This window comes from Rhinopithecus roxellana, chromosome 14 (assembly GCF_007565055.1).
Source record: "Rhinopithecus roxellana isolate Shanxi Qingling chromosome 14, ASM756505v1, whole genome shotgun sequence".
Taxonomy (NCBI): Eukaryota; Metazoa; Chordata; class Mammalia; order Primates; family Cercopithecidae; genus Rhinopithecus; species Rhinopithecus roxellana.
The window spans coordinates 57,587,283-57,605,486 of record NC_044562.1 but is presented as its reverse complement, the minus strand read 5'-3'; the positions used below and the strand labels follow the sequence as shown (position 1 = coordinate 57,605,486).

At 47.6% G+C, this 18,204-nt stretch overlaps 2 protein-coding genes across 9 annotated transcripts in view; one reads left to right on the top strand and one right to left on the bottom strand.

Annotated features, from left to right (window-relative positions):
• SNED1 (sushi, nidogen and EGF like domains 1) overlaps positions 1-7,930 on the top strand; it is an 89,189-nt gene extending 81,259 nt beyond the window's left edge. For 4 of the 7 annotated variants that reach the window (XM_030916847.1, XM_030916845.1, XM_030916844.1 and 1 more), the window contains one exon: positions 1,344-4,065. In XM_030916847.1, the coding sequence (XP_030772707.1) occupies positions 1,344-1,605 (262 nt within the window). In that variant the 3' untranslated portion in view covers positions 1,606-4,065. Of the gene's footprint in view, positions 1-1,343; positions 4,066-6,482 lie in introns of those variants that run through there. The other 3 variants (XM_030916846.1, XR_004053249.1, XM_030916848.1) reach the window with 3 other exon arrangements.
• A 2,186-nt stretch (positions 7,931-10,116) lies between these two features.
• MTERF4 (mitochondrial transcription termination factor 4) lies at positions 10,117-17,566 on the bottom strand. Of its 2 annotated transcripts, none has more exons than XM_010377012.2 (4): positions 17,084-17,566; positions 14,257-14,755; positions 12,110-12,294; positions 10,117-11,051 (listed from the first exon to the last, which is right to left on the bottom strand). In XM_010377012.2, the coding sequence occupies exons 1-4, from the start codon at positions 17,102-17,104 to the stop codon at positions 10,653-10,655; spliced, it is 1,104 nt and encodes a 367-aa protein (XP_010375314.1). In that variant the 5' UTR covers positions 17,105-17,566; the 3' UTR covers positions 10,117-10,652. The 2 variants fall into 2 exon arrangements, with proteins under 2 accessions (XP_010375314.1, XP_030772709.1); XM_030916849.1 differs by lacking the exon at positions 17,084-17,566 and adding an exon at positions 16,971-17,053.
• Between the last annotated feature and the right edge of the window lie 638 nt (positions 17,567-18,204).

Genomic DNA, 18,204 nt, shown 5'->3' with positions numbered 1-18,204 from the left:
TTCGGATGTTCTGCGGATAATGGGATGTCAACAGGCAAGGGTGGAAGCTTCACTGGAGCTTGGACGTGAAGCCAGGTGGAATATGTAGCAGGAACACATAGGAGATGCTAATCTGTGTTGAGATTTGGGAAGCCGTATTGACAGTCCACTGAATTTGGATTCTGTGCAGTGGCCGTCCGAACCCACAGTATCTACCGTCTTCCCGCTGTGCTTAGTTACACCAGTGCCTGCTGGTGACCACCAAGTATCCAACAAGAAGACCCTTCCCTTCCTGAAAGCATTCTATCCTTTTACTTTCAACCTATCTGCATATTTCAAGTGACTTCCTTGTATTTAACATAGAGGTGGGTCTTGCTTGATATCTAGTCTGACAGTCTGGTTTTTATTGGAGTATTTAGACAATTTACATCACCTTCCACATCATGACCGGCGTGGTTGGATTTAAACTGCCATATTACTATTTGTTTTCTATTTTTCCCATCTGCTTTCTGTTACTTTTTCCCTTTTTCCTGCCTAATTTTGGATTATTTTTTACTATATTTTGTCCAGTTCTCTGGTTGTTCACACTGGGAGGTTAATTCCAGATTCTGTTACTCTTTCATGTCCAGAAATGGAAGTCTTACCACAGGTTTTAGATCCTAAAGGTTCTACGAGCTTAGCATATGAGTTGGAGCTTTGCCTGCTGAACTCCTTGGATCTCCCTTTTAAACAGCTCTGACATTTGAGGACTTTAACAAAAGACAAAACACCTTCCCATCCATTATTATCTACAAACTTGTAAGAGAGATGGTAGGAGTAGGTCCCATTTTACCTGCAACTGAGACTTAAAACTTCAAGAGACTTGGCTTGAAGTAAGCCTGATGAGTAAATGGAAGAGGCAGGAGATGGAATCAGTCTCCCGCTCTGTGATGCCCACATCGGAGTCCTGATCCCCAGTCCCCAGCATTTCTCAAACTTCTCTGTGAAATACCTAGAAAAATAGAAAAGTGAGGTCATGCCTTCCCCAGGCCTCAGGCCAGGTGGCCTGCCTCTAGCACTGACATGTCTGTGAAATTTCACAGTTTATTTTTAGTACCATATACTTTGTCAGCGCTCATCAGAATGCACATTAAAATGGGTTTATTTTATGTATATTATTGTACCTCAACAAATTTGTTACAAATCACATAACATTTATGTTAAACATCTTAATACATCAATAGGAGGTAACGTTTCATTCAGAAAACAGCAGCTTTTCCCTCACACACCTTCAGGGTTACCTCTGGGCTCACACAGCCTAGGTTAAGCAGTTGGCAGCATTTTGCTTCACTGTCTGGTTTTACAAAGCTTTCTTGTGACAACAGGTATAAAAGAGTCTACAGAGTCCACCAAGACATCTGCTTCAAAGAGACCTGTGAAAGCACGAGCCTCAAGAACACCCCAAACAGGTGCCTCCGGGGAGCAGGCCCGTGCCGTGTCCTGCATGGAGCCCACGGGGCGATGGGGCAAGGGCGGCAGTGCTATGGGATGCTGCAGGCGGAGCCAGGCAGTCTGCTCACCCGGATAGGCAGCCCCTGGCCAGCCACGTTCTGCTACGAAACTGTATGTCCACATATGTGCATGTGAGCGTACACAGAGGGGCCCAGCTGGGCATGCCGGGTCCTGGGGGAGGCCACACGGTGGGTGCTGGGAGTCACTCTGGTTATGCATATTCACACAGAACACGGTGCTACAATTGGGAAGCACAGGGTGTAACTGACAGCCCCAAGAATTTAATGGCCAATATAGTGTGTCCCTGTTTACTTTTTATTCACTCACACCCAGGTTCTTCCCCCAAAGGGTTCAAGGTAGTTACAAGAATTACTCCTGTTTGGGGTTTACTGAAAGAAGTACCTGAGAATATTATATGCTTTAGAAACCACAGAGTCGAAACCTGTCATCGTCCTCCTAGGCCAATGAGCAGCCACGCGTATTTGTTTGGCATTACCAAGTGTCAGGGTGGGGCCGTAGCCTGCAGCTCACCAGCTGTGCTGCTCAGCCTGCGCCCGTCTCCCGGCTCTTCCCTGGGGTAGCCTTGGCTTGCTTTCTCCCACGTCCGTCCTTCTCTCTCTCTCTGACTCACATCCAGCCAGGTTTCTAGCCTTGTCACTCCCAAACTACTGCCTCAAGCCAGGCGGGCGCACACAAACTAAAATGCTAATCTCCACGGCGGTGTCTGCACTAATGATACCCCCCACCCTGGAATGTATGTGAGCTAAGACAGGACTTCAGCAGGCACCTGGCTGAGGTAGCTGGAGGGTGCAAAGTACAGTCTTTTCTTCATTAAACAGCTTTTCTCTGATTATTTCAGGAAACAAAGTAAGAGTCAGACACTGGAGAAATCTTAAGGTACGTCCCTGCTGCTCCCGCGCCACTACCACAGAGCTGCTGGGAAGTGGGGGGCGAGTGCCCAGCCCTGGGGATCTCAGAGCGCCGCTGCCTACTTACTAAGCACTGCTAAAGGAAGCTGGGTCCTGTGCTGCTGCGTTACAGACTCCTGGGCAGGAAGCTTTCAGCATTTCCCAAGGGGAAAAAGACATGCAGCTGCTCTAGCCACTGACAAATACATCTTCAGGTGGAAAGGAGGCTCTCTGTGGAGAGGGGCAAATCCCACTCTTTCTCAAGGGAAATGTGGCCAAGAAACCCCTCGATCAGCTGCAGTGGGAGGAAGAGGCAGGAGGGTGGGCACTTGGAGAGGCTGGAAGACCACCTGGCACCTGGGAGGAGGGGCCACGGGCAGTGGGAGGGCCTGGGCTGCTGAGAAATTCCCGGGGTTCCAGGACAGAGCTAAGACAGTGCCTCCCAGAGCTTGTGAATGGCATTCTGTCAGAACTAAAAATGGGGCAGGGGCCTTGATCACTTAATATTTAGAAAGTCTCAAAGACTGTCTGTCACTAGGAAACTCATCGCTGCCACTAGACTCATGGGTGTTCATAAATCCTGAAATGAAAGAAACTCTAACTCTCTTTTTTGATTAAGCTAGCATTTCCCAAACTCTTTTGGCAACCAAACCCCCATCCTGCCCCTGCCTCCTGCTGCTGCATCTTCAACAACACTGGTATTCTTCACAATGGTTTGCAGAAGACTGGGATAGACCATAGAAAGCCATCTACAACCTGTTTGTTATCAGTTTCATACTGACTACAGTTTCTTATCAACATGTCACTGTGCATGAAAGATGAATTTCTGGTTGGCCTAGGACAGCTTTGCTACTCCCGCCCCTTAAATGAGCCTTCACAGTTCCTCTTCCTGGTGGTACAGATGAGAGTGAGACACCCTTGGGTAACAAGCCACTTCAAAACAGGTCTCTATGTTTTGTTATATGCCTAAAAAAATAAGGAGAAATGTGATTCGGAAACCTTTAAAAACAAACAGAAGCAAAAGAGCTTTTCAGGTAAAGGCTCACACACCAAAGGAAAAGTGTCCACGCCACCTGGGGGGAAGGCCTGGGCCGGAGTCCACAGATGGCCGAACTTGAGCTCTGAGTTGGCCATGACAGAGCACATGCATCTGCCTCTTCGGATGTGGAAAGTCTCTCCGTAAGAGAGCGACTGGCAGTGTTCACTTCCTGCTGACTCAAAGAAATCACTTCCTGCCCCCACCTCACCCTCCCAAGACACACACACTAAACACACTCCAGGCTTGTAAGCAATTTTACTACAGCCAAGCATCACCTAACAATGGAGATGCATTCTGAGAACTGCTTTGTGAGGTGATGTCATCTGGGTAAACATCATAGCGTGTACTTAGAACAAACTTAGATGGCATCGCGTACCGCGCACCTAGGCTCTATGGCAGAGCCTGTGCTCCCGGGTTACACACCACAGCGTGTTACTGAGTACTATAGGCAGTTGTAACACAGTGCCAAGTGTGTGTGTATCTAAACACAGAAAACCTACGGTAAAAATATGGTATGAAAGATAAAAAATGGCACACCTGTGCCGGGCACTTACCATCATTGGAATGTGCAGGACTGGCAGTTGCGCAATAACAAATTAGTTCTTCAGGCCGGGCACGGTGGCTCAAGCCTGTAATCCCAGCACTTTGGGAGGCCGAGACGGGCGGATCACAAGGTCAGGAGATCGAGACCATCCTGGCTAACATGGTGAAACCCCGTCTCTACTAAAAAATACAAAAAACTAGCCGGGCGAGGTGGCAGGCACCTGTAGTCCCAGCTACTCAGGAGGCTGAGGCGGGAGAATGGCGTGAACCCGGGAGGCGGAGCTTGCAGTGAGCTGAGATCCGGCCACTGCACTCCAGCCTGGGCGGCAGAGCGAGACTCCGTCTCAAAAAAAAAAAAAAAAAAAGGCCGGGCGCGGTGGCTCAAGCCTGTAATCCCAGCACTTTGGGAGGCCGAGACGGGTGGATCACAAGGTCAGGAGATCGAGACCATCCTGGCTAACATGGTGAAACTCCGTCTCTACTAAAAAATACAAAAAAAAACTAGCTGGGCGAGGTGGCGGGCGCCTGTAGTCCCAGCTACTTGGGAGGCTGAGGCAAGAGAATGGCGTGAACCCGGGAGGCAGCGGAGCTTGCAGTGAGCTGAGATCTGGCCACTGCACTCCAGCCCAGGCGACACAGCGAGACTTCGTCTCAAAAAAAAAAAAAAAAAAAAAAAAAAAAAAAAAAAAAAATTAGTTCTTCAATAAGAAATTAACCTTAGCGTACTGTAACTTTTTTACTTTATACATTTTTAATTTTTACTTTTTAAATTAAAATAACTGCTTAAAATACAGTCACACTGTACAGATGTTCAAGACTGTTTTCCATCCTTATTCTAAGTGCTTTTTTCTGTTCTTAAAAATTTTAATTTTTTACTTTTTTAACTTTTGTTAAAAACTAAGACACACACACACACATTGGCATAGGCCTACACAGGGTCAGGATCATCCATGTCACCTTCCTCCACTTCCACATCGTGTCCCAGTAACACACATGGAGCTTTCACCTCCTGTGACAATGATGCCTTCTTCTGGATACTTCCTGAAGGACCTGCCTGAGGCCATTTTACAGTTAACTTTTTTTTTTTGAGACAGAGTCTCGCTCTGTCACCCAGGCTGGAGTACAGTGGCGCTATCTCGGCTCACTGCAAGCTCCACCTCCCGGGTTCACGCCATTCTCCTGGCTCAGCCTCCTGAGTAGCTGGGACTACAGGCGCCCGCCACCTCACCCGGCTGATTTTTTGTATTTTTAGTAGACACGGGGGTTTCACCGTTTGTTAGCCAGGATGGTCTCGATCTCCTGACCTCGTGATCCGCCCGCCTCGGCCTCCCAAAGTGCTGGGATTACAGGCGTGAGCCACCGCGCCCGGCCAACTTTTTTTTATAGGTAGAAGGAGTACACTCTAAAATCATGATGAAGAGTATAGTAAATACGTAAACCAGTAACATCACAAATTATGATCAAGTATTATGTACTGTACATAATTGTATGTGCTAGACTTCTATACACAGGGCAGTGCAGTAGGTTTGTATACACCAGCATCACCACAAACACATAAAGAATTCTTCTAGCACTTTGGGAGGCCGAGGCCAGCGGATCACTTGAGGTCAGGAGTTTGAGACCAGCCTGGCCAACATGATGAAACCCCGTCTCTACTAAAAATACAAAAATTAGGCATGGTGGTAGGCACTTGTAATCCCAGCTACTCAAGAGGCTGAGGCAGGAAAATCACTTGAACCCAGAAGGCAGAGGTTGCAGTGGGCTGAGATTGTGCCACTACACTACAGCCTGGGCAACTGAGGAAGACCCTCTGTCTCAAAAAAAAAAAAAAAGAATTTTGTACCATGGCTATGACCTCAGCTCCACTGTAATCTCATGGGACCACTGTCATGCGTGTGGTCCTTCATCATACGGTGCCTAACTGTACTAGGATTAAGAATCCACAAACATAATTTGGGTTTGAGATATTTACATGGTGGTAAGTCACCTGAAATATTAATGTATCTTTTTAAAAGCTTGCCTAGCACATCCACTCCCATAAAAACAAATCAGAAACCCCCAACTAATTATCAAATACTGGCTTATAGAACACCTATTCTTGAAATAATGGAGAAAACACACAAAAAAGCAGGAAACAGACACAAACGCACCCAGACACCTACCCAAGAACAACATGAGAATTCATTTCAACCCAGAGCAACCTGATGCAGCCATGCCCTTGGAGAAAAGACCGAGTCATTACTGGAAGGAGGAGGGCAGGGAAGAGGAACAGCCTGTTGATTTCCCATTTAACAGTTGTAATGCTGAGCCCACCTGTTCCTAAAGATGGGGATGTAGTCAGTGGAGGCTGCCCCTCCCCGCGTGCACTGTCATATGGTAGAATCCTGGTGCTCTAAGAAGGCAGGGTCCTCTGGATGACAGAGGCCCTGAGGGCCACTAAGAGAAACAGGATGCAGCCCATTTAAAGAGGAGTGGGAATGCCTACCATTCTCCTCATGCTTCACTTTGTTTTTTCTTCAAAGGATTTAAGACGTTCTTGTTACACTCCACCAACCTCACGAGTTTCTAAAACCCAGGAAGATGAGGTCTAAAAACTGGATGAAAAAGGACACCCTGAGAGAAAAGGTCCTCGCTGGAGTCAGTCCCCTCTGGGACCTCTCTCCTCAGGCCTCTAGAAGACAGATGGCCAGGCCTGTGCACACACCAGCCCGCCCTGAGAGTCCCCTCTGGGACCAATCACCTATGAGTCCTGCGATGCCTTAAGCAGCCTGTGCCCTCACCCAGGCTGCTGTTCCCGAAGGTGTGGTCTGTGCCTCTGCCGATGGGATGACAGCTGGCCATTCCCCGGGATCTGTGAGGCTGTCAGCCATGCTTCTGCAGTATTCGGAAACCTGTTCTTACACTCCAAAGCCAGAGAAAAAATTCTGCCTTCGAGGCCTAATGAATTGAGAAGGAACCATGACGGACCACTTTCAAAACAGAGATGGGGGCAGGGGCCGAAGGGCAGAGACCAGGTGATGCTGGAAGGAAAGCCAGGCTGCAGACACAGCCGCCCCTGCTCTGGTCCTCCAGCGTAGTTACGATGCTCGACGCTCGTGCAGGTCGACAAGCCGTCCTACGGACTAGGACAATCCGGAAGAGGAAATGGTAACACTAAGGTGGAGTTCAGACTCTTTCAGACAACAGCGGGGCTGGCAGCCTTTCTCTGGAAAGGGTCAGACAGTAAATATTTTCAGCTCTGCAGACCAGAGGTCCCTCTGGCTACAGCGCAGACACAGCCACAGGCATGGAATTGAATGGCTGTGGCAATGTTCCAATAAAAACTTATTTACAACAGGTGGGGGCCAAATTGGCCCATGGGCCATATTTGGTGAACCCTGTTCTATGAGATCACCTAGGCTTCAGCCTTAAACAGTGGAAGCCATCCCTGAATGACAAGTCACAAGGGCATCAAAGACCCCTGAATTTTCATGGAAAAAGCTATCCAGACCCCTACTTGGAAAGCTAAGGCACACTGCCACGAAGCAGCAAGGACGCCTTACAAGTCTCAGTGCAACAGAGACAGACACCTGGGCTGGGCTGGACAATGTTTAAGGTTCCTTTTAGTCCATGACTCGAGTAGTACTGTTTTAGGCTATCAGGTAGTAAACACGATCTTAGACATCCCCATCTTCAGAAGCAGAACAGTGTGGCACCTCACCACATCTGCTTCCCACCATGCTTCGCAGCAGCTGTCTTCCCCTGCGAATGTTTCAACCAGAGCAGCCAATCCCACCTCCTCTCATGTTGAACCTCATGATGGCTGACCCAGCTGGAAAGCCAGCACCCTGCCGCATCGCCCTGACTCTGCAGAGCCAGCATTCCAGCCACAAAGAGGGCCTCCTTCCTTTCATCTTTTATAAAAATGTTTTTTGAAGAGTTAGAGTATATTTTAGGCTTTTTATCTTTATTAAAGTTTCATGTGCATGTGTCTGTGTATTCTGCAATTTGTCATTTTCAGAAAGAAGGAACAGGCAATTCGAGAAGTCTCACCTTCACTCCCAAACTGCTCCCCAGTCTCCAGACCTTCTTGAGAGCAGAAGGTGGAGCTCGGTGAAGGGTCTTGAGCTCAGTGAAGGGCCACTGGGTGAACTGAGAGAAAACCACGTTCACAAACACGTACTGCCGACTTCCTGCCGCCCTGGGACCCGCCGTTGTCTGTCCATGTAAGCTGGCATTACTAGCAGATGCTAAGATCGAGTGATAGCACTGGAAAAGTAGGTGAATCTACTAGGAAACTTTCTACTCCCTACTAGGACCTCAAGCCCCTCAGCCACACAGCAAATGCCAATATGCTCCCGTGTTAGCTTAGAAGCCTTTGTGTCAACAAGAACTGGCTCCTGAGTCCCAAGCTTGGTGCTGTGCTGTCACAGGACTCGTCTGTTGGGATGTTTTACACTTTAAATATCTAGTAAAAAGACTTCCTGGTGCTCAGGAATTACAGTTCGTTCTTGAAACATTCCAAAGAGGCCACCACAGCGTTTCCCACGTGGCTTCTTTTAACAACTCAAATGGCTTCCTTGAAAATATTCAAAGTCCACCCAAGGACATTAGTAATAACAGAATCAGAAAACTGTCAGGAGCATAAAGATTTATTTCTGTATCAAAATGAAAGAAGCAATCATGAGTTGCTGAATTACCCTTTTGCTAATGAAACTGGGATGGACTGATCATCTAACCAAGTGCAGATAGAGGATTCTACTTAGTCCTCTGATTGGGCACAAGAACAGCAGCCTAGGTTCTGGGGAGAGTGGCCGTGACCGGGATGCCACATGGAAGAGAAAATGAAAACACTGGCACAGTGAAATGTCTCATTTCCAGACAGTTTTGCCTATGGCCAAGCAAGGCAATAAAGAAAAACTCTCCCTTTTCCCCATGGCATGTGGGCTGCCAGGTATAAGTGAGGGAATCTTTGCTCTGCCCAGTCCTCCAGTGGAGAACCCCACAGGCAAGGGCCCCCCTCAGGTGTCAGCTCACCTCCTGCACCTGCCCTTCGCAGGAACTCCTTCCACTGGCAAACGACGACTGCCACTGCCATCTGACTCAGTGGCGATGTGGAGGGAGGGAGTCACCGAGCTGCTTTTCTTTTGCAAAACAAGTCTTTTTCTTTGCAGTCACGCTGTAAGACAAGGCTGCTGGAGAAAACAAAAGCACCCAGACTTCAGTGCCGAATCCCCACAATAGCATGCAGCTCACACGTACCAAGGGTATTCCAGTGCACAGGGGAAAGGAACCCTGCTGAAAAACCAGCTCCTTCTTTTTCTTCTAAATAAAATAATACTATCCTAAGTCCATTTACCATCTGAAGTTGTCTGTCACGAGTGAACAGTCACATTACTTTATTGGACCAGGCCTTCGATGAGTTTCTCAGGCTCAGCACTGACATTTTAGGCCGGATCATTCTCTCTTGTGGGGCCATCCTGTGCACTGTAGGATGTTTTATAACATCCCTGGCCTCTACCCACTAGAATCTACCAGATCCTAGAATCTAGTCGATCCTAGAATGCTACCAAGGAGACTTGAATTTTGGTCCCATCATCAAAAATGCTCTCTGCATCAATCCTATACCAGTTTCCCCTAAGGAGGGGCTAACTGGAATGTTCTAGGATGTACCAATCCTCCAGGACTCTCTTAGAGCTCATGGCATCAGACAGGCCTCTACCTCAGGGATCACCCTTGGCTTACATCAAATTTCTCTTCTCTGTTCCCGACACTTCAAATTGTTCTTCGGACTCACTGAGTTCCCTAAGGTGACACGTCCCACCCCACACCCACCTTGGGGGGTCATGGAGAGCTCCCTGTGACCCTGGCTTCAGCCCACCTGCTCCATGACCCTGTGCTCTTCTCTGGTTCTCGAAGCCGTCTGTAACCAGGGCAGGGGAGATAACTGTATGGAACCATTCCCTGGCCTCCACCCTCCCCAGCACTCTCCAGGCCAGCACAGTCTGGCACTACAGACTACAGGGCCGGAGACACCAGGCCTGGAAGTGACCACTGGCCAAGAGCTGACATAAAAGCCAACCTCCCCAAACAGGAAGGGCCTGTTCTTCACAAAGATAAAGAAAACTGCCACAATGTTTTGCTAGCCTTAGGAAGCCTGCAAAATTAACCAATACATCACGAATCAACTTCCTTTTATTCTGCTGTACACCGAATGCTATTATGAAGCAATATACTTTTGGATTAAAAACAAGTATTTTTGTGGAAAACCTGCTACATGTTCTCACAAAATAAAGTGCCATGATGTACTAAAACCTCACATTGCCTTCTCGTAATTTTATTTCTATCACTAGAAGGAAATATAAAGTGATTCCTGAACCAGAAGAACGAACCCCATCTTCCAACTGTCACGGAATTATCACCAACATATTCAAAAGAGAAAAAAATAAAACCAAATGTTGATGTATTGAGTGCCCTTGATTTGAATAGCTCAAAGTAAGTATTTTATTCAGGATGGGACAGGGCCCTCCCCACAGACTGCATTTCCTGTTTGGTTTGATCTGTCTGCCTCTCAGGTGACTTATAATTTTTTTCATCAAGAGACCAGTTTTAGAATAAAAAATAACTTGAGAAGAGTCAAGTAAAGGACCCAAAAGCTTTAAGAGAATGAAAAGCTTCCTTGATATCTCTGGGCCCTTGCTCTAGGCTTTCCATCATAGCTGTTCCTCCTCCTCGTCGTCCTCATCCTCATCATCATCCTCCGCCTCGTCATCCTCCTCATCATCTTCATCCTCATCTTCATCCAGACTTGCCCTTTTGTCATCAGATGTGCTGTTGTCAGACTCCTCCTCCCGAGCCAGGAGCTTCTTAAAAACCTCAAACTCCTCAACAGAAGAACAGGCTGTCCTGGCCAAAAACTCGGCTTCTGAAACTCTGAAAATGTCCTTGAGCAATGGGTTAGGGATCTGTGTCTGCCCCTTCTTATCAGGGGTTTGGTACCGTCCCAGTCGCTCCAGGTAAATGTGTCTCTGCTTAATCTTGGTTAGTGAATACTGCAAGTACTCACTCTTTACAATGTCTGGATGCTTAATTCCCATCCTGAAGTATGCATACTGGAAGACACAAACACACTTAGGAGTCCCAGATACAGAGTCTTGAAACCTATCATTCTATAAACCATATAAACTTAAGTTGTACAAAAGGATTCAAAAATAATTGCCTAATTGGTGACAGCAGAATACCCACTCTAGAATACTGACATTTGTGTGACAGAGGGCAGTTTCAAAACACTTTCAAATTCATCCTGAGAAACATGGAGCAGGAAATAAAGGGGCAAGAGGGAGAAGAGGCAGGAGGGAGAAGGGGCAGGAGGAAGAGGTGGTATTTTTCTTTAAACGGAGAAGGAAAAGAAGGAATATGGAAAGAATAGGCAAAACATTCAGAAAACATCTAGAAATTCCACCTAAGTTGTCATAATTGTTTTTTTTTTTTTTTTTTTTTGAGACGGGGTCTCGCTCTGCCGCCCAGGCTGGAGTGCAGTGGCCGGATCTCCGCTCACTGCCAAGCTCCGCCTCCCGGGTTCCCGCCATTCTCCTGCCTCAGCCTCCCGAGTAGCTGGGACTACAGGCGCCCGCCACCTCGCCCGGCTAGTTTTTTGTATTTTTTAGTAGAGACGGGGTTTCACCGTGTTAGCCAGGATGGTCTCGATCTCCTGACCTCGTGATCCGCCCGTCTCGGCCTCCCAAAGTGCTGGGATTACAGGCTTGAGCCACCGCGCCCGGCCAAAGTTGTCATAATTGTTACTAAAAAGTTGGACAACTATTAAAATTACATTTTCAAAATCAACATGCAAAACAAATTCAGAGGACAGGAAGGTTTCGGCTATTTTAAAATTAGCTATTTCAGAGTCCCCACTTAGACTCTCAGAATAGGACTGGATCATTCATTATTAATGGCAGAAAAGTTGAAGAACAGGTTTGATCTGTAATAAATTAAAGAACCAGAACCAAATTTTCTTTGGCTGATGTATGCAGAGAATCTAGTCTTTCACTTCCTCCACTCAAATATGAGCTGTCTGAGGCTTCTTATCCACATAACTGAGCCTTACTACATTTGAAAAACCTGACAAACTTGCTGTTACTACACTAATCACGCTATCAGTCATTCTCACCTGAAACTTGTATTCCAGTTGACCCAGGTCCTCTCGAAGAACAGAGGGGCAACTGTGCAAAATCTTGGTGACTTGCTGTACCGTGAAAAGGCACTTCTCCTTCAGAAGCCTGACAGTGTCATTAATGTCCTGCTGGCGCATGGTGAAAATTTCAGGGCAACAGTAAAGCACCCTCTTTAATTTCCCTGCAGAACGTTCAAAAAAGGCAAGCACATAATTTCAGGATACTCCAGAAACCCAAGGAGCTAGCTGCACCCAATTTAAGTCCACATTTAAAAACAAACAAGGATCCTCTCCTTCCACAGAGCAAGCGGCAATTTCAGATCTAACTTCCCAGAAGCACCATGGAAATGATACATCTCCCCACTGACTTCCTGACACTCCTCAGACCCACCAGCCTTGCCTCCCCATGTTCCTGCTTTATTCTGGCCTCCCACCTGAAAGGTGCCAACTTTGTATTTTGGGTCTCCTCTTGCCCTCCTCACTTGGAAAATAATTTCCCAGGCATTGACTGGAACGATCAGAGAGTAACATGGGAGAGCAGTTTCCTGCATATTGGGGATTTGGGTTGATGTTTCCTTCTATAATAAAATAGTCATCGAAGCATTCCCAACTAACATTCTCAAGCTGAACTCAATGAAAAGGAGTTTCATCATCATCATAACAGTAATAACAATAATAGTAATCATGAGGACACACAGCACCAACGCTGGCGTCCTGGTTACCAGGGTCACCATATATCTTCTCCCAGCCAGGGCGCCTTGAGTGAAAGAGGCCCCATTAAAACTGCACTAATGGTGTAAACGGGGACTATTCCAGGCCTTCCTAGGGATAGCTGAACAAAATTCAGTAATTGGAAACTTAAAGTCAGCTACTTAAACTGTTAATTGAAATTTTCCTAACATTTGAGTCAGCGATTATCTCAATGTGTGAGGAATTTCAGGAGTTTAGGTTTACTTCTTCTCTTAAGGCTGTACTGAGTTTGCTAATTAATAACCACTGCACATAATGTATTAAGTTTAGACTTCTAGATTACACTGTAAGAGAGAATCTGTTAAGAAAAATATACAAGGCTACCTTTTTCTTATCTTCTAGAGAAAGAGGCCTGTAGAGATGCTGTGAAATGGTGGGTCCTAAACCTTCCACCCTGCCTCAAAAAAAAAATCTTACCAGGAAGAGTCAATCATGTAAAGAAATAATAGTGTAACTCCTCTGGTCAAAGTGAGTAAGGGTCCTTGGAGACCCCCAACTCCTCCAGAAGGCCCTTAAAGAGATTCGAGGAACTCTGAGCATCCTTGAGATGTGAATATTGTTGGAGGCAAGACTCAAGGGTAAGTGGAAGGGAAGGCTACTCCACCAGTTTCCCAGGAACGTGGCAAGATCTCTCATGTTCCACAGTAAATCTAAACACTCGGCTGGAATCTGTCTTTACAAGAGATATTGGTTTGACATCACATCACAGAGACAGAGCACTAAGACCATTTCATGTTGATTCAAACATCAAATGTTATATGTACATATATTTATCAACATCACATATCAGCATCAACCCACTGAACACATACCATGTGCCCACAACAGTAGGTGCTAAAGACCCCACAGTGAACAAGGCAGACAAGAGTCTCTGCCCTGGCACTCAATTTTTCCTTCTAGTCTTAACTCCTCCTTCCCTCTCGAAATGTATTCTGCACAGAAGGCCACTCCTACTCCTTACCTCCAAGCCGAATTATACATTCCTTTCCAGGAACACTGACATACTCAGAAAGCTTCCCTAATCCATCTCACCTTAGGCTGTTCTTTCCCCAACTCTAGCTCCTCTCACATTATATAACATTTTTTTTTTTTTTTTCTGAGACAGAGAGTCTTGCTGTCACCCAGGCTGCAGTGCAGTGGTGCCATCTCAGCTCACTGCAACCTCCCGCCTCGTGGATTCAAGCAATTCTCATGCCTCAGCCTCCCAAGTAGCTGGAATTACAGACATGTGCCACCACGCCCAGTTAATTTTTAGTTGAGTCAGGGTTTCGCTATGTTGGCCAAGCTGATCTTGAACCCCTGACCTCAAGTGATCTGCCTGCCTCAGCCTCCCAAAGAGCTGGGATTACAGGCATGAGCCACCGCACCCAGCCAAAATCTGCATCTTCTTGTACCTTCTCCAAGCCCAAGCTTTCGCAGGTAACTGGAGCGCTTCCTCATTTGCATAATAGGCAGTTTCAATAACTGGGGACTTTTCTTCAAGACCACATACACAGGCTCTGGATTCAGACCCAAGAGGATAAATTCTGAAATGATGTCCAGCAACTGTTGAGGACTGGCCCCTGGTCGTACACTGAGCAATTCATTAATCTGGGCATTGCTGAAACCCATGTCCAGGAGGGAACTGATGACCCTCTCCAGCTCCGAGGACCCTTGTTCCACAGGAGTCCATTCCTTCTCAAGGAGGCACTGAACACGATCCCTCCTGCACTCTGGTTCCTGCACAGAGTTATTGGATCTAACACAAGACAACTCCTCAATGACCCCTCCATTGGAGGCTGTAGTCAGTTTACGCAACAAGGAAGCTGTCATCCTTCTCTGTTCTCCAAGATGAGGAGTCTGCCTAGCCATCCAGGCCCAGGTGAGGGGGATCAGGCGGTGCCAATCAAGGACCTATAAGACACGGGACCAAAAGACAATTAATTCCTCACTATTCCAGTATAATGGACACCACAAGACTTTTGAGCCAGAGTACTTACTGCCTTGGTTCCACACAAACATACAGTTTTTAAAGCAATCTGCAAAATCATATCTGAACTGAAGCCTACTGAGAAGGAAGCTCACATAGAGAGAACAGGGTACCTCAAGGTCACAGAGATGGGAGTCAAGCAGGTACAGTATTGTTAGCTTGTGCGGCTTTAAGGATGGAAGCAGGGACATGGAGGAAAGGGAAGAACCAGGTCACCTGGTCATGTGTGCCAGAAAAGACTGGACTCAGACTGCTTTCCAGATTCATGTTCTTAAATTCATTCCACGGGAACAATCTTGTGGGATACAGAGTTGGCCCTTGAACAAGGGTTTGAACTGCTCGGATCCACTTATATGTGGATTTTCTTCCACCTCTGCCACCCTTGAGACACCAAGACCAACCTCTCCTCCACCTCCACTTCAGCCTAAAGACCTTATGAGGATCTACTTCCTCTTAATGAATAGTAAATACCTTTTTTCTTAGGATTTTTGTTTGTTTTTTGAGATAGGGTCTCACTCTGTTGCCTAGGCTGGAGTGTAGTGGTGCAATCATGGCTCACTGCAGCCTTGACCTCCCCAGGCTGGGGGGATCCTCCCACCTCAGCCTTCTGAGTAGCTGGGACTACAGGCGCACACTACACCCTGCTAATTTTTGTATTTTTTGTAGAGACGGGGTTTTGCCCTTATGATTTTCTTAATAACGTTTTCTATTCTTATTTTAAGAATACAGAGTGCAATAGATATACAAGATATGTGTTAACGGACTGTTTATGTTGTCAGTAAGACTTCCAGTCATGAGTAGGCTACTAGTAGTTGAGTTTTAGAGAAGTCAAACGTTATACACTGATTTTCAACTGGTGTCGGGGCGGTAGGGTGCCCCTAACTCCTGTGTTGTTCAAGGGTCACAGTAGTTAATCAACTTGCATACACAATCCCAATTGACTCAAAAGTCTTCAGCTGTTCAGGATGGTGCTTAATAAACTACGCACAAATCATCCAGGCACTCTAAGCCAGCAGTCTTCAACCTTTCTGGCACCAGGGACTGCCTTCAGGGAAGGCAGTTTTTCCACAGACTGCTGAGGGGTTTCAGGATGATTCAAGCACATTACAGTTGTTGTACACTTTATTTCTATTATTTTCACGTTGTAATGTAAGATGAAATAATTATACAACTCCCCATAGTGTAGAATCACTGGGAGCCCTGAACTTGTTTTCCTACAACCAGAAGGTCCCATCTGGGGGTGATGCGAAACAATGAGTGACAGATCATCGGGCATTAGATTCTCATAAGGAGCAGCAACCTAGATCCCTCAAAGGCGCAGTTCACAATAGGGTTCGCGCTCCAGTGACAGTCTAAGGCGGCTGGTCTGACGGGAGGCGGAGCTCAGGCTGCAATGCCAGCGAGGGGAGCGGCTGTAATGCAGACGAAGTTTGGCTGGCTCACTCGCCGCTCACCTCCTACTGTGCAGCCTGGTTCCTAATAGGCCAGGGACCGGTATCGAGGGTTGGGGAACCCCTGCTCTAAACCCTTCACATCGGTCCCAACCCCTTCTCCAGCGTCATCGACTGTCGCCCCGGGGCCAGCCTGCCAAGCCCAAGTCCTGGCTGCTCTCCAGCCTCCCCTGTCCAGATGCTCCCTCCGCCAGGAACACCGGGCAGTCGCTGGGCTCGAGCCTCAAGACCTTTATGCGGCTTCCGCTTCCTCTTAATGAATAGTAAATACATGTTACCCTCCTTGTGAAGTTCAAACTCTTGTTCAAGAGTCAACTCAGGCCGGGCGCGGCGGCTCACGCCTGCAATCCCAGCACTTTGGGAGTTCGAGGCGGGTGGATCACCTGAGGCCAGGCGTTAGAGACCAGCCTGGCCAACACGGTGAAACACCGTCTCTACTAAAAATACAAAAATTAGCCGGGCATGGTGGCGGGCGCCTGTAATCCCAGCTACTCGGCTGAAGCAGAATTGCTTGAACCCAGGAAGCGGAGGCCGCAGTGAGCCGAGATCGCGCTACTGCACTCAAGCCTGGCGACAGAGTGAGACTCTGTCTCAGAAAAAAAAAAAAAAAAAAGTCAACTCTACACCCCACAAAAATTGAGCGGAGCCACGGGTCCAGGATGCCAAAACCAGGTAATCGTGCACGGACCTCCAGAAAGGCTCCACGACCTGGCCGTGAAACACCCGGGGGCCGCAGTTCCTCTGCGTCGCTGCCCGCCCGTCTGCCACCTGGAGAAGCCCCGGCGCCCAGCGCGACCTCACCTGACGGCCGAACGCAGCCATGGCACGGAGGAGATGGCAACAGCTACGGCGCCGGAAGCAGCCGTCCTCCCCGGTCCTTCACTTCCGGCCCCCGGTCCGTCACCACCGCAGTTCCCAGCGCCAGCGCGGTGCTGGTGGATCATGATTCCGGTCCGTACCTGTGCTGAGCCCTCACGACCCCGCGGGGCTCAGGTGTCCCGGGGCCGCCCCTCCGCAAAGCCGGGAGGTCGGAGTCGCCCCCGTCACCGCCCCGCCGCCTCTGCCGCGGCCTCAGTCCTCCGGGGCGTCGGCGTCCGGTCGTTCCCGTTGCACTGCCGGTGTCCCGCTTCGCAGAGCTCTGGGCTGGGTGAACGAATGGGTCGTCCTGGCCCATACTCGTGTTTCAGATGACCTGAGAATTCCTCTCAAGAGGACAGGTAGATACAGGTAGAGGGGAACTGGTTCCTTGCTTCAGGAACTTCACCGAGAGCGCAGACATCCTCCCCGAGCCAGGAAAAATGGATTCCGTTCCAGATAGAGAGATTTAAGGTTTCATTGTATAAAAATCTGTATTCAGCGTGAACAGCGGGGCCACCTACGCACAAAAAGAAGTCTTTACCGCTTTTATTTCTTTTTTACTCTCAGCCAGTGGAAGATGAGAATTTGCCGTTTTTAAAAGACCCAAGTGAAATGACAGGAATTATGGCACATTTCCCTTTATAAGCAAGAGCCTTCCCAACTTAGAGGTCTGGTTCCCCGTTAGGGTGAAATACAGTAAAGTTACAGCCCAATGTGTATTCATTCTTAAATTTCCTCTCTCGACATGTTTGAGGATAAGAGCGTAGGCATCTTTCAAAAGGTGATACTTGTGAAGAATAAAAAGGTGTGCTTTCTCAGCTGCCTAAATCCTGCCACCAAAGCCTTAATTTATAAGCATTTCTTGTTTTATCCACTTCATCTGGACTGACATAGAGGATTTGATTCTTGCATGGGTACACATTTACATATCTGCTCTGCGCCAGGCACGGGGTTGGGTGCTAAACTGTTTCTGTAAAACTATCTTTTGACAAAAGGATTATATCAAAGAAAAGGAAGATTCCAATCTGTGTAGAACTAAAGAATTGGTTTCTTTGGCAGGGTGC